The following is a 16,445-nucleotide window of genomic DNA, read 5'->3' as shown; positions in this document are numbered from 1 at the left end:
ATTATAAATCAATTCATGAATGCAGAGTCTTGTCCTGTCCCTCTTCGTAACCATGAGACTCTTCTGAGGCCTTTAGCTGGCTCTTACAACAGGGGAGGTACCTGAACAAATGAGTTATAAGGCTTACAGAATCCAGGTTCTAGAACATGTGGGCATTGCTGTCACTTCAGTGCAAATGGTTGTCACATCACCCAAAACAGCACCCTGACTTCACTGACCTCAAAGAAGAGCTGCATCCGTTTGTTAAAGTGTGTTTAATTTACAAGTTGTCTTTATTATAATGTTGTTTTGGAGTGGGGATGGAAGTACTTCTGTCTACCAAACAAGACTGTGCAGGACCCAGGGAGTTGAAATCGATTTTGAGGAGGTGTTAAATGCAGTGATGTGAATAGCCTGTGTACTCCCGGGGAGGAAGAACCCTGGAGAGAGGAGTGCAGCGATTCTCAGGAATTGCAATTCGATGGTTGTTTTTGTTCTAAGACTAAGCCTCTGGCAACAGCACAGCCTGCTCTTGAACTTGCTGTGTAGCTGAGATCAGGAATTATAGCTGACCTAGAATTAGTTGCACCTGGTCTATTCCATACTGGGGATTGAAGCCAGCATTTTGTGCATGAACACAAGGCACTCTGCTACCTTCCCAGCTCTGAGCCAACTGTGTCCCCCTGAGGGACTTGTGTGCTCAGGGTTGGGACATTAGTTCTCAAATCAGGGTTGTTGAAAAGGGACAATACTTCTGATGGGGCAAGCGCTGGGACCCTAGGTTGTGCTCTTTAAAGCCCCCATAAGGTGTTCTTAAGTTCCCAAGCTATCAATCGCTTCTGCAGGATGCTGAGCAAGGTACAGCATGGAGAGGGGTCAGATTAGAGACTCCTTCTAATTAGTGGGTTTGGGGACAGTGTAGGTGACAGTGCTGGAAAGGAGGGTGCAGTTTCCAAACATTTTAGGCAGTGACTGACTTTTTGCAGTAATTGACAGATCGAACATGAATATGGTGGGCTGAAAGAGCTATGGGAGCCTGGGAAACCTGACAAGTGTTTGGGGTAGGATGGGGAGAGGGCCAGTCTTTCTTGGGGTTCCACTGATCCTGTCATTTCCATTACAGGAATACAGATGGCAGCCTCACCTGCCTGTCACCTGTAGCCAGCAGCTGCTCAGCTCCTCTAGGCCTCAGTCCTTGCCTAAGTCACTGCTGCATGATGACAAACACTGCAAAGTGTGGTTTTTAGATAAAAATGGCATTATCTGATAATCCTCACTTAAGATATTTCCTTTATCACTTGCTTCCTGTCCCCTGTGGCCTCTGTTGCCCACATTCCTGGCAGTGGACAAGGAGACTGCTGGCTCTATTACAGGTCTGTTCAAGGTTTTGCATGTGAGGCCCTCGAATGAGGCAATGTTGAGTTTTCAAACTCAAGGGGCAGCAGCATAAGGAATGTGTGTCACTGAGGCATCCAGTGACTTGTGAGGCAATCAGTGAATTCTTTGCATATTTTATTTTTCTTTTTTTGATTTCCAACTCACACACATCTGGCATATTTTACATCTTTGCAATAAAACATGGTTACAATAGCTTAAGGAATTTATATATCCAAAATATTTCACCATGATCTCAAGATGAAATGACCTTGTCTTCCAGATGTTCAGTGCCTTCCCAATTCTAAGCTACAAACTCAAGATATTGCTCACAGCCTGGTGATGAATAACGTGATCAGTACACTGATTCCCCATAATTTCAGAATTTCATAAATACAAACAACAATGAAGAAGGAATAATTCAGTGCTAAAACTTTCTAGTACAAGGTGGATGACAGATAAGTAATCACAGCAATAAATAATGATATGCGTCTGGTGCAAAGTGCCAAGACAAAGAACCCATTATTCTGTTTATCTTTTGAAATAAATGACTGCAAATGAGTGTAAATTCTGAGAAAATTACATTCCTGTAACATGCCTCATAGCCCTACCGACACGATATGTACATCTATGACAATACAGTCACCAAATATACAAAGAAGAAACATGAAGAAAATGTATAGACCCCTGGGTGATAGCTGGATTGGGACAATGGATGGAAAAATCATTTGAGAGCCATCATTTTATACTGTAAAGATGAAGTGCCTTAGGCTAGGAGTGTGGCTTTAGGGGAGAATCTCACACAAAATGAAAGGGATGTTGGTTCTTGTTTAATACGGTCTGACTCATTATTAAACTATGCTATTTGAGGACCAAAGAAGGGGAAATGTTAGCATCCTGATCCTCCCAACATGTAGACATGGAGCCAGGGCTGACCCAGGGGAGATGTCCAGGTGCTGGGAAGTTGATGCAATGGGACTAATGATAGACTCCCATTTACACACAGTAGAAACCAGGCCCTCATACCCACGCTCCCTTCCTGTTGCATTTTCAGGTCCTAAAGGGCAGGAGGGCTGAATTTTCTTTGTATAAAGTACCAACAGTGGCAAATAATGGCTTAGTATCCAAATGCTATATGAGCAAACCTCACTGAGAAGGGATGAATTTAGATTAAAAAGTGCAAACCATATTTTAGTGAAAATGTCAAAAAATTATGGATCGAGCCCAAATTCAACCCTTTTGAACAAGCTGTGTTCTCTCCGTTTCCTAGCTTGAATACACCTGTTCCATCAAGACGTGGGGGAGTAGGGAGCATGCAGGTTGTAACTCCACAGTAAATTAACAAAGGCTGCTCTTTCTTTATACAAGGTTTCACTTTTACAAAAGTATCCCTTTAAATAAGATGCATATGATGTACAAAGTATCAAACGTGGGTTTTTTTCTCAGCTTGAAAAGAGGCTGGAAATGGGATGCAGGTTAGGTTCAAAGCTTCAACTTTGTAACAACTGGGCACAAGGTTCCTCAGAATTGTCAAAAGTCTCTTGTGAGGCTTCCTACAACCTTTTACGGCGATATATGAAATAATTACCAAAACGTCTCCTAATTCAGATAATTTACATGATATAAGCTTGCTTGACAGCAGCTGGTGTTCAGTCTTGGAAAAACTGGGTGAAATGGCTCCCGACTATGATGTTCGGCGACTGCTGGGTGCGATGGATGTACAAACAGAGGCCGATGTGGACCAATGTCCCCACCAGAGATACTGCCCTTCCACAGAGCACTTGTGCTCCCACTTGAACGTGGCTTCTGCTGCTTCTCTTCAGTACCTGTTCTGATGCTCATAATGCCATCGATTAAAATCTATATTAAAAGCTACAATGCTGCCGGAAGCCATGCCAGTGATCAGAGTCCTGCAAGAATAGAGATGGTGAAGAGAAACAGGAAAATAATATGCACTTGGCCACTGTGTGCTGACACTGGCCTGATCTCAGCCATTCCCAAGTCTTCACTGTGTTCACCGAGAGAGGTGGAGCATTTCCTCTCACTTCCACTAAGAGCTGCTGAGCTACTGGAGAGTCCTGCTGGAGAGCGCAAGTCCAGTCCATCAAACCACACATTCTAGTGTGACTTGGGGTCCATTGCCTCTCAGCTATCATATTCATGGCCTATCACATCCTCTTCTGGGACAAGCCTGGACTTTCTGTGGAAATCTGACCTTTTATGCCTCGTGTCCTTTAACCACTCCACCCCTTACCTGTGCACTATATAACCTGGCTGTGCTTATATGAACCAAAGAGAGGGAAATGTTAGCACCCCTACCACAAGTCTTCCTGAAGCCTCAGGTACCAATTTCCTTTTGTCTGTTGGATAGCTTAGCTACTGTACAGCAGCAGCAGGTAGTATCATAAAACCTGCTGACTTAGTACATCCATCCTGAGTCATTGTCACCATGCAGGTGAGATCATCACTATCCTCTCTTGCTTGTGCCTCCTAAACCAATCAGAGGCTCCTTTTTCTGGGGTGGCTCAATACCAATGACTGAGTTCAAGTCTCATGACATTCTTAAGTGTGCTTAGCCATTAATCCAGCCTGTCATCAGACAAATGTGTCCTGTACATACTTCCCATTATGTATAAGTTATACTTCCTGTGCATAAACTGTCCCATACAGCACTGCTCTACACAGCACACATAATCAAAATTAATAATAACATTAAATGGAAATAGGAAGATAGTTAACACCTTTCCTACACTACTATGGCTATGTTCCCTGATGCCGGCTCTGACCCAGCCTGACACATGTTTCCTCCTTAGACTCCCACACGGCCAATCATCTCCTCCAAGGGTTTGGTCTTGTTCCGCTGGCATGCAATTAGGTTAGGGTCATATGCTGGGTCACTTCATTATGTATCCTTAATGCTTTGTAGGATTACTTCAGTTCTAATATTGGTAACAGATTTGCAAAAAGCAAGTGAATGAATTGAAGGAAAAAATGTTTAATCTACTTGAAGATCGACATTTTAAACACATTTAAAAAACACTCATGCACATACAAATAATTAGGAAGTGAGCCACACCTACTTACTGGTCGATTCCAATAGTAAGCACGAACTTTCCTTAGAAATGTTTATTTTCCAGAGTGCATCAAATCATATTGTCTTTCTCTTTCCTTCTTTGTACGTGTGCATGTGTGTGTGTGCGTGTGCACGTGTGTGCATGAGATGAGGTCTCTTTCTGTCCTGGAGCACTGGGAAAGGCTGGCTGGTCCACACGCCCTAGGGATCGGCATGTCTTATCTCTACGGGGCAGAGGTTACGACTGTGCACACTGACTGGCATCTCTATGGGATTCTGAGGGCTGAACTTATACTTCATACTTAACACAGTAAGCACTTTACTGACTGGACCTGCATGTTGTGTTTAATTGATGTTCTCTATATCATCCTACTATATTGTAAAAATGCTTTGTTATATTTATAATATGTGCTAATGTTTAAAATATATCAAAGCCAAAATCCTTCCAAGAAACATTTCTGATAGTTGAAAAACTGGGCCTTCCTTAGGGTTCTTACTCGGCTCCTGCTTGGCCTGTGGGTGCTCTTTCTTCCCTCTGGGTGAGATGAGGAAAATGCCAAGCTCCTGACCTGTTTCCGTGATCACATTGCCCTTGACATGGCTTACCTTTGGTCATGGGATAAATCCATCGCTCTAATACCAGCATCACATCCAGGGTAAATGTACAGCTGCTTAAAGTCACAGGCCTGCCAGACCTCCACCACACCATTGTCCCCTCCAGTCACCAGGTTCTGTCCATCACTGCTCAGGAGAATAGCCTACAGGAAAAAAAGGCAGATATGAACTCTCTTCATTTGTTTCATGTCAATGGTCATGACTAATCAGTCAAGCATTTGCTCTAATGTATGCAAGCTTAATCAGCCAACCAGACAACCACCAATGCTCAACCAACTTCTGGCCAACCTCCTCCTATCTATCAACTAACCAAGCAAATGCCAACCAACTAAACGACTGTCAGCCAACTATCGATCAACCAACAATATTCAACCAACTAACCATCAAACAACCAGGAGTCAGCTCACCAGCCAACAACCAACAACCCAGAGTCAACCTAACATTAGCCTCTTATCTGGCCAACTGTCCAAGTTTCTTGAGCTTTTTTCAATATGGAATCTATCAGAGTTTTAGGTTTGGTTCCCAACACCCATGGCTCACAAGCTCCATAACTCCAGATCTAGGGGATCTGATGCCCTTTTCTGGTCCCTGAATTCAAGTGTGTACACTCCTTGTTCCCACAAAAATAGCATAGTTAAAAATTAAATAAAATCTTTAAAATTGATTTAGTTATAAAATTATTAAAGCCACAATGGGAATATCACCATCTAACCTAGGAAGAACTTGTGAGAACATTGCATTTTGTGAAACTGAAGGTGTTAATAGAGACTTAGCATAAAGAACAGAAGCATATTTTCCAATAGTTCCTAGATCCCGGGCACCAGCCATTGTGCTGATGCAGGGGCATCAGTGAATGAGGGCAATAGGAACTTGAAGGAGTAGTCAGGGTTCTCAGGACAGGCATCTTCATTGTGTAGTGCTATGTATCCTGGCCATTTTTCTGTTAACTTGGCAGAATCCTAGAATATCTAGGAAGAAGGGATCTTAAGTGAAAAAGTGGCTCCATGAGATTGGGCTGTAGGCAAACCTTGTAGGACATTTTCTTAATTAGAGACTGAGGGGAGGGTCCAGCCCATTGTGGGTGGTGGCATCCTTGGGCAGCTGGTCCGGACAGGGGCACATGCCAATAAGCAGTGTTCCTCTTTGGGCTGTTTCAGTTCCTGTCTTGAGTTCTGACCTCTCTTCATGATGTACTGTGATCAAGCTAAAATAAACCTTTCCTCTCCAAGTTGCTTCTAGTCAGGTTGTTTTTACCCTAACTAGAATGCTCTGGGAGCATAGTCATGAGATCACTGCTTGTGGAGGAACTTGGAATGCGTTCTTCTAGGCAAATAGCTGTGGTCTCTAGAGTCTAACTTGCTGAACATATTCAGGACCGAGAAATCTTGGGTTTGTACCAGCACATGTTTAAGTGGAGGTTGGGGAAGCTCTACACCAAGCCATTTTATGTCAAGCAAGTTTGACTCCCATGGCTTCTTGTTGCTTGACCCTGATGTACTCACCCTAGTGGAATCGTTGATCTCCATTTGAGCCAAAAGTTTCCCATTGATGCTGAAGTTGCTAAACCGTCCTCGCTCATAGTATATGATGCAATGGCCTTCACTGGAAACAGAAATTAGGCGTGGAAATAAGCAGTTTTCCGGTCCTTCCAGGGCCCTCAGCAGGTCTCCAGTGATGGTATGAACAAGGCAAGGGCCCTCTGCAGTGAGGAACAGAGATGCAGGCAGTTAGAGAGAACACCAGTGCCTACTCAGATGTGTTAAAGGAGATGAAGACAACAGAAGTGTGCTGTGGCTACAGCACTCAGGCACACATACATGCATGTACACACACTCACTACACCTACCTATACTGACACACACACACACACACACACGCGCACACTTCCCAGGCACCCCACAGTGGTGCAGCACCCAAGTGCTCCGAAGTTTTAGTGACTCCCCCACGTCAGACAGCAGTCATCACAGCAGGCTTTAGTTCCAAGGTCAGGTGAGTACAGACCGTGCCCAAGAAGTCTGATCTACTGTGGTTTTGGAAGGTTCTTATTAAGAGAGTGCTGAGGACAGTAGGTGAATTTCCCCACGTGGATCAGATTTCAGCGTCATAGGCTAGATATGTCATGGTCAAGCAAGCTTTGCCCTTGCCTGTAGTGTATGTGTCCGATGTAAGTGTGCAATTAAGAAGTACACCAAGTAATTCTGACTACAGATTGTTTTTTGCCTTTTAAAATTAACAGTGGGGCAAAAGTGTAAAGGGGTACAGAAAGATTATCTTATTCAGGGCAATTTATGGCTGTGAAACATACATTGAAAAGATGAACGTCCTGCTAGCCTAATGGAGACAAGCGCTGTGACTCCCCACTGTGTGCTCCCCTCCTTGCTCACTCAGCTAAAGCCTGCATGAAGTGTGGAGGAGACCTTTTTACCTGTTGACTCCATTGATTTCAATGACTACATTTTTACAGAAAGGCATCAGTATGGAACTGCACTTGGTCTCTCCTCTGATTAATACAGGGAGGGTGGGCTATGGAGCCTGGCGGGAAGGGCACAACCGCTTGGCTGTCAGCACATGCAGGAAAGTAGCACCTGCACTACTAGGAGGGCAAGGCTCACTTTCTTGTTCCAAAACACAAAGTATATGGTGTCTTGTCGTCAGAATCCTCATTCCTCATAAAGCTGCGGAACAATTCTTGACAACAAAATCTAACTACCTGGAGTCTTAGACTTTGATAAAGATAAAAATAAACAATTCCCCCCCCCCAAGCAACTTTAAAGCATTCCAACTGAAAATAACGCTAAGCCCTTTCTTTCACCTCTTGGGCTCTAGGCTTCTGCTCAGCTCTGGCTGGCTAGCCCCCTACACTGCAGCACTCCTGGTCTTTCTGCCTAGAGAGTTCCCACAGAATTCTGTAATCCCTGTCAGAAGAGCCACCTAAATTACCTCTCCAGATGACAAATCTTCCACAGAGGCAAGGAAACAGGGTCTGTCCCTTTCTCTCCATCCCTGCGCAGTTAGCTCTGCATGGACAGGACCTGTCCTAAGGCCACACTGGTGAATAACTAATCCACATTCACACGGCAGAGGCTGCATGCCCCCTTCGTGGCTGGATCATATGGATTCATTGACGGTTTAATTTACAATGTTTGGGTTAGAATGCTGGTGACTACATCATAAACTTTTAGCCATATTTTGTATCAGCACTGGAAAATATTACTAATACTTGATAAAACTAGCAGAGAACCCAGAGATTACGTTTATCTATGTAGAATCTCTGGAAGAAATCAACAAGAGTAACAGCTAGAAAATGCTTAATTGTCTAGAGACAGAATATGAAAGATACGGCTTCTGACCTTTAGCACCACTGATGACAAGTCCGAGTTCTGCACAGACGGAGACACAGACAACTTCATGGTCATGACCTGTGAGGACAGCCCTGGGCGCAGGATAGTCACCTACAAGGAAACGGTAGCAAGGTGTCACTGGAGACCAGTACAGGCCTGATGACATACTCAGGTGATGATGAGGAAGGCCATGGCCAGGCCACACACTTTGCCTTCCTGTGTAATGAGGTCTAACCCTGTCCCTGCTCCAGAGTGGCTAGGGCAGCAGGGAAGTTAATCCATGTGAGTGCTCAGAAGTGCCAGAGGTTATCCGCTCAACTAGGCAGTTATGTGTGGAATTGTGTAGTTACTGCAACATTGTGTGAGGCCAGGCCATCTTCCTACCTCTAGTTTCACTTACATATGAACACAAGGGACACAGAGCACTGGGCAACAGTAAATGGTTTCTGAATGTACCATGACTTAAAATTAAGTCGGAATCCAATGATAATGTGCATGCGTTGTTTCTGGTAGCTGGTAGCTCACTCACTGTGGGTATGGCTCTGAAAACGCGTGTTCTTCTAGTGTGTGCGCCTTCAGGGCACACAACATTAATGAATAATTATGGAAACACCTGACTTGGATTCTGCCAGCACAGATACGTTTTCTGCTACTGTAGGCACATGATGGTTCTGTTACCTATTCCTACTGTCATCCTCAGCATGATCTGCTTAGTAAATGTTTGGTTTGATTGTATCAGACTGTGTGATCTGAAGTTGCTAACAGGATTTTGATAAGGATCCCTTACTCTGAGTTGGGATTAAGACATAATTTCCAACCATTTATGAAAGTGACCACACATACTCCTGCCATTTTGTAATGTGCACTTGTATGAAGTGGCAATCTCAGCATTGAGAACAATAAAAGCAGAATGTCTACTGACTCTGAAAATGTCTACAATGTTCTACATCCACCAGCATACTGTGTCAACCAAGAGTTAATTCTCCATGTTGAAACAAACACCTCCATCTCATCAGTATGAAGACTTGCTTCCTCTTTTAATAAATTGCAAGTAGACCAAAGAAGTGTTTACACATGTCTATGTTTTATCACAGGTAAATGTTGATTTGTATACCTCGTTCTACACCTGTATAATGATGGCTGTGTAGAAATGTCATGGGTGAAAAGGGATGGAGAGTGGACAAGGTTTAAGGAACTGCCCTGGTCCACAATCTGGCACTATAGGGTCACTCAGCCCCTTCCCCAGTGCCTACTGTGACAAGAGCTGGATTTGAGAGGGGGCTTCCATTTTTGAATCTCATGCTTTTATTCCTACTGCCCAAGAGGGAAGCAGGAGAAAGATACGGGCAAAGTTGTGAAGGAAAGACAAGTGCCTCAAATTTCTACTTCTTAGGATAAAACTAGGTAGGAAGTGAGGCTGACCTATCTTCCATTGATCTCCTCAGCTCTGAATATGCTCCCCAACTGCCTGTCTGCCTTCTACTGTGGAGGAGCTGAGCCAGAATTGTCAAAAGCAAGAACATGCAGCACTTGGCAGCAATATCAGTGGTGGCTCGTAATACAAGGTTTCCAAGAATAATACACTTGTTCCTATGTGGCTTTTCTACCCATGCTTCTTATTTTTAAAATGGTTATACTAAACTCATATTGCATATGCCATTGGTTGATCTTAGATGTCTGCAGTATTAGCAAAGAGCACAAAATATATAGGAAGCCATCTTTTGGCATATATCTGAACACAATGACTTCATTTTATGTCTCTAGCTTTGCAAGTCACTGTTTTTGCACCCTGAAGAGCCACACTGTAACCTGGATCTTATAACTGCAACCAACCCTTTCAGAATTCTAGAAAACTTATGTTACAATACGCCAGGGTATATTTTCCGGAGGACAGGGCATTGGATGATATTCTGTACTAAATCTCACTTATTCCAATGAGACTAACTTCCTTCAGGTAGTTGCACAGTTGAAATCCCTTTGTGGTTATAACTGTGCTGTAATTTTTTCCTGTGGAATTTTGCTTTGAGATTGTAGGATTGTTTTTCCTCTAACGAGGGTGCAGAGGCCTAAGAACACATTCACAAGGTTTGAGAGTAACTTTCTCTCTCTGTTCCTTCCTTTGGGATGTTGATGACAATTTTTGCTCTCTTTAAAAAGAACCAAGTTGATTCTTCCACATAACAGCCAGATTTGCCTTTGTTTCTAGAATTAGGAAATTTTTAAAATATTTATTACACATTAAGTATTTATATGTTTAAGATTAAAGAAATAAAATGAATTCCTTTGTTCTCAGCCCTGCATAAGAAATGTAGAACTGTGAATTCGCCCTTCTCATATCTAGAGCATCACATAATTTTAACGTTCCCTGTCTTCTGTTGCTTGTTTATTGCTTGTTTTTATGGAGTAGATTGCTTAGCTTGGGAACTTGTTGCATTCCTTGCCTGCAATTTCTCTGTGAACTTATTCTACATGGGTAGTACCCCCACAGACCCATCTTGTCTGCATGGGTACCCCCAACCCGCTCTTGTCTTTCAGAGAACTGCCTTGTGTGTTGGCCTTAGATCCTGGCATTCCTCCTTCTAAGAACTGTCCTGGCCCGACACCCTGGCACTCACTGTACAGGGGCAGGTGCAGAGACAAGAAGGCTCAAGGGCTGGTGTGCGCACTGCTGCCTAGACGCCCCTTTGGCACTGATGTGACAGTGGGAGGGGGGTTGCTATTTTATGCATCTCTAGAGATTATCCGTGTTGGGTGAGTTTCTCAGATTTATCAGAAAGCATTCTCCTGCTGATGCATTTCTAAAATGCAGACTGGGAGGATAGGCATGGCAGTCCACACAGTGTATTTTCAGCTCTAAATCTATGAACTATTGTAATGGGCTTTGGATAATGGAAAGTATCTCTCACAGTCTTGAGTTTATCTGAAACATATTCACACAACTTAATAACTATGTTTCTAAGATAGTCCAAGTTTCCTGTTAAAGTAAGAATTGTATATTAATAGGATGATGTGTATATGCACTTGTAATGCCAAAGCTTGACACCCAGTGTTTTCTATTATGTTTAACCTCAGTTTTGGGACAGGGTGTTTCAGTAATCTGGAGCTGATATTTTGGCTAGGCTTCCTGGCCAGTGACCACCCAGTGCTGGAGCATAGATGTGCAGGGTCACTCCTGGCCACTCCAATGTGTGCTGAGGAATCCAAACACAGACCCCTCCTATTTGGTCACTGCACTTACACATTGAGCCTTCTCTTCCAGACCTATTTTTAGTCTCTCTCATTATTCTGGAGATATTCATACATTGAAAAATCCTGAATATAAATCTTTAATAAACTGTTAGAAATGAAGTTATTTCCCTTATATGAAAAAAATTCAATGGTAAAGAATTGGTAAAAAAGAACAAAAAACATTTTTTTGATTTCTTATGCAATATATTTTCCACAAGGAAGTAAGCTCTTTGATGACCCATCCTCAAAGACCCATTACACTATGATCTCCTCGAAGCATGGAGGGGTGGGGCCTGGATGGTAAGTGGTACTATTTAGGGGCACTGCTGTTTTTAAACCGCTCCAGCTTCAGCTGAGAAAGTAGAGAAAATATTCTTCAAAGCTTTTTGAGTTGGGAAATCTGTAGCGAGGACAAGAGCTTTTCCTATATTTCATTACCAGAGACAGATGTCACACTACCCAACAGTCACCCGAGATCTTGGTAATACCCTGTCACTGTCACGTCCCAGCTGATGGATGGAGCTCAGGGTTAAAGGGCCTGGCACGGAGGGAGGGGCAGGTGAGACCTCCCCTCAGAGGACCACGCACTTTAGCCCTTCTCTACCATTTCCTCAAGGATGAGGGATCTTGCCTCACTCCAGTGCACGATAAGGAACAAATCCTCTGGCCCTCACAGGTCAGCACTGGAAACTCTAAACACTCTAAACAGAAAAGGCTTGCAATAAATAGAGTCCATCTCACCTTTATCAAGTCAGTTCAGTATCCTTGAAAGGCTGTCCCGGCTGCCCACAGATGTGGCAGGAGAGCTCTCCTTAGGATGGTCTGCAGCCTTGTGAGATGGTCAGCACAAAGCCTAAGGCTCTGGGCCCCACAGTCCTCAGTTCAGGTCTGTGAGTACCAGAGGGTGAACCCCAGTGACATACTGGGGTTTATTTCTGGCCTGAGGACTGACACTACAGAATCAAGATACAAACCATTTTCATTCACTGCTGACACTTAAAAAATATGATGGTGTTTTAATTTAAAGTTCTAAAATAAAGCATCAAATGTTACAGGAATTTCATCGACTCTGTGATTTCAAATATTTACCAGAAATTTCCTGGAATAGCTAAGACTGATAGCACCTAATTAAAATACTTTAATGTTACTGCATCAGATCCCTGGGGTTGAGAAAGGAGCCAACTAGCTTCATATATATGTATATGTATGTATATATAGTCATATAAGTATATACACACATACATATGAATTATGCTTATGTTTAATTAAAGCTTGCCTCTGGTCGTCTCTGTCCATACCCTAGCTCTTATCACACTGTGTTGGTCAGTGGAGGCTGAGGTTTGTCTTTCGATGAGAGGCCGGTCAGTGTGGTAGATGTTGGGCTGAAGGCTGAGTCTAACATGATAGGTGCCCAGAGAAGGTGCGTGTGCACAGCTGCGATGTCTTTTCAGCCTGCTCCTTCCCCAGTCTGTACAGTGTCTGCACATGAGCATAGAGACCTGGCCTCAACACTGAAGGAGAACACCATATAACCATCTCAGTGGATACTGGTAGATTCGATTTGAAAGATGAGCACTAAATTCCCTTTCAGGACTTTATATTGCTATGGTTTTTAAATTTTAATATGTATGTATCACTCAAAATAAACATTTAAATCACATTCTTTAAAACAGATTTGGTCTTGAGCTGAGTTCCTAGTGCATTTTCGGGGTCTCCTGAAGGCACAACGATGTTAACTCGCTCCTCTGGTGACTATCTTGTTGGAAGCTACAGCACGTAATGAGAGCTGTCAAGTCCCAAGATCAATGAAACTTGTGTCCTGGGGATTCCACAGGAATAGCATTGATCTGGTTAAAGCTCACCAGTCAGAGATGGGCTGTAATATATTGCAAAGAAGGGCTCTAGAGGATAAGCGGCCAAGTCCAAGACACCTACCTGACAAAAAATTCAATCAGCTCGAGCACAAATTGCCTGCTCTGCTCTGCGTTCTTTCATGCAGGAGGCTGCTTCCAATTAAAGTGCGCAAATTAATTTTTATCACTTCCAAATTAGTTTCAGAATTTGTGTAAGGCTGTTTCAGATGAAAGCACCTGTCCCTCACGTATCTGCGAGACTGTTATCTAGCCAGGGCCTATTGTAAAGCTCCAGGATGATTCCTACGTTCAGTGCCCCATGAAAGAATAACAATAGTATCATCAATATAAGACGTGCTAATGAACAGAACCATTTGACCTGCAGCATGAGCAGGCAGCCTCTTCCTTCAGAGTCTGGAATTCTGGGTCATAATCTATTTTTCACAAACTTCTATTGTGTTAGTGACGCAGTCATAGAAATGGTAAAAACAAAAAAACCTAGAAGACAGTATGAGATTTTCTGAGATGTCTAAATGAGTCACAACAATATACTTGACATAATGAAACTAACCTTTCTATACACTTGCCTAAAAATCTACAAACATTACTTATTTTTTTGGTAGAATAAGGCATACATTATATATGAGTATATATATATATATGTATGCATATATACACATATATAAATGTATATATATATAAATGTATGTGTATGTATAAATATACATACATATACATATACATACATATACACATACACACACATACACACACACACACACACACACACACACACACACACACACACACACACACACACATATATATATAATGCTGTCCCAGTATAGGGTTCCCCTTCAAGTTTAGGTTAGCATATATTCCCAATACATCCACGGGCATTATGCCACACACTACTACCATTGTGAGTATAACTACCTGTTTGGTATTAACAGCAATGCATTTTGAGGCAGAAAATACACATAGCCTCTGTGACTTGGTAGTTAAATTAGATTACCTGGACAGAAAAAAAAACCACTTCTTTAACATTATCAGTTTCTGACAACAATGACTACATGCCTATGGCAGTACCATAGCTCACAGGTATGGCAGTCTAGGTATTGAGTGTGGTAGCTGCATTTAAAACACATACTGACTCAGCTGCTCAAGTAGGCATATGTGTCTTGTGGGGTGGACTGTTTAAAGAAGGACATAAAACTATCAAAATCAAGAAATATTAAATACTATAGCCTATTCAAAGATTTCACTCTTTTGATTATCCATTTGGCACAAAGCAGAAAGTTGTTTTGTTTGTTTTTTTTAAATATAACTCATGAATGCATACCCAGGATGTGACGTTTTGTGTATGTGCTCATGTACTTACAGTATTAATATTACTTGACAGAGCTACTGAGTCATGAAGTACTCAGTGTGCTTAGTCACTCATGAGGCAGGACTTAGCTCATGAAGGTTGGGGTTTCTGCTGTTTAGTACTCAAATCTACTTAAGAGTCTCAGGCAAAGCAGGCATCAGCACATATTGCCTATTCAATCCACACTGTATCTGCTCCTCCACTTTTTCTAGAAGAACAACCCTTCCTCTACTGAGAACAAAGGCAGACACACACCCATGCCCACAATCATGTCAGATCCAGGGTATGCATGCCTTTAATCTGAGCACTAGGGAAGCAAAGGCAGGTGGATGTCTGTGTGAGGCCAACCTGGTCTACATAGGGAGTTCAGGCTAGCCAGGATACATAGTGAAACCATTCCTTTAAAATATATTGCTTTCAAAAATAAGTATTATACTGACAACTTCATTCTTATTGATTCACACAAACGTAAGCATTCGCGTAGTCTCTGTGCCCAGGAACTTGAACTGTTCTACATATCGTCAGGTTTAACTTTGCAGATGGATCAGGACTTTCCATCCTTAGGGTTAAAGTCACCTAAGATAATAGCTTAGCCAACACAGAGTTATAATAATTTAATGTTTTCGTTCAAATTCTTAATCTAATGACATGGAACATAAAAGATCTCATCTTTGCTAGCATATAGAAGCTTTAAAATATAAATTCCCACTTAGAACAGTTATTTTTTTAAAAAGTGTGTGTGCGTGCATGTATGTATGTGTATATGTGTCGGGCACATACATGTGAGTGCAGAAGTCACTCATATGCCACAGAAGTGAGAGGCATGAGATTATCCAGGAACTAGGGTTACAGGCGATTATGAGCCTCCTGATGGATGGATGCTGGGAATCAAACTTGGGTCTTCTGTAAGAGCAGTGCACACTGTTACCCTCCTATCCATGGATTCTCTTTTTGAATTGTTCCTTCTGAGTTTCATTTTGAAGATGTTAGTTAATTAGCTATAAAGTGCTTTTACGTTGCTTCAAAAAATTCTTTTATCTTATGATGCCTTTTTTTTCAATGTATATGTAGGATGACAGGAAGCCCTGCTGCTTAGACATTTTAAGAAATGCTGAAGTATTACAGAAATAAAGAACATTTAGAAATGTAAACTGGAATGCTGAGTTAAAACACACGTATTAACGCTCTATGTGTGGAATGACAGCCACCACCATTATCACCACCTTGCACACGTGTGTGCACATACAAACACATACACACATGTAGGGTGACAGGCTGTGAAAGGTACCCTAATTCTTGGTTGAGATAGGTCAAAACCCCAGGGACCCTAAAAGGGATGGCAGGATCATCCCTAGTCTCCGAGGAGATCAGACCCTTCTCACATATCTACAGCCTACCCACAATCCCCTGTAGAGAAGTTTGAGACAGATCAGGCACATAGGGCAACACCCTAAGCCCCTCCTCCACAGGTGACCACAGGTCATGTAGGCTCAAGACAGATTAGTCACTACGAAGCAGGACCAGGCCCCCGAATATGTAGATAAGGCATTCCCAAGCTCTCAGGTCAAACCAATAGGAAATACCTGCTGTCAGACACTGACCCATTCAAAAAC

At 42.6% G+C, this 16,445-nt stretch overlaps 1 protein-coding gene across 3 annotated transcripts in view; it reads right to left on the bottom strand.

Moving 5' to 3' along the window:
* Positions 1-1,474: 1,474 nt before the first annotated feature.
* Positions 1,475-16,445, bottom strand: part of Nbea (neurobeachin) — a 532,117-nt gene continuing 517,146 nt past the window's right edge. For all 3 annotated transcript variants that reach the window (XM_032898369.1, XM_032898367.1, XM_032898366.1), the window contains 4 exons: positions 8,392-8,493; positions 6,544-6,740; positions 5,033-5,184; positions 1,475-3,263 (listed from right to left, as the gene is read on the bottom strand). In XM_032898369.1, coding sequence (XP_032754260.1) covers positions 3,173-3,263; positions 5,033-5,184; positions 6,544-6,740; positions 8,392-8,493 — 542 coding nt within the window. In that variant the 3' untranslated portion in view covers positions 1,475-3,172. The remainder of the gene's footprint in view (positions 3,264-5,032; positions 5,185-6,543; positions 6,741-8,391; positions 8,494-16,445) is intronic.

The sequence above is a fragment of the Rattus rattus genome, chromosome 3 (genome assembly GCF_011064425.1).
Source record: "Rattus rattus isolate New Zealand chromosome 3, Rrattus_CSIRO_v1, whole genome shotgun sequence".
NCBI lineage: Eukaryota > Metazoa > Chordata > Mammalia > Rodentia > Muridae > Rattus > Rattus rattus.
This window is presented reverse-complemented; position numbering and strand designations above follow the sequence as displayed.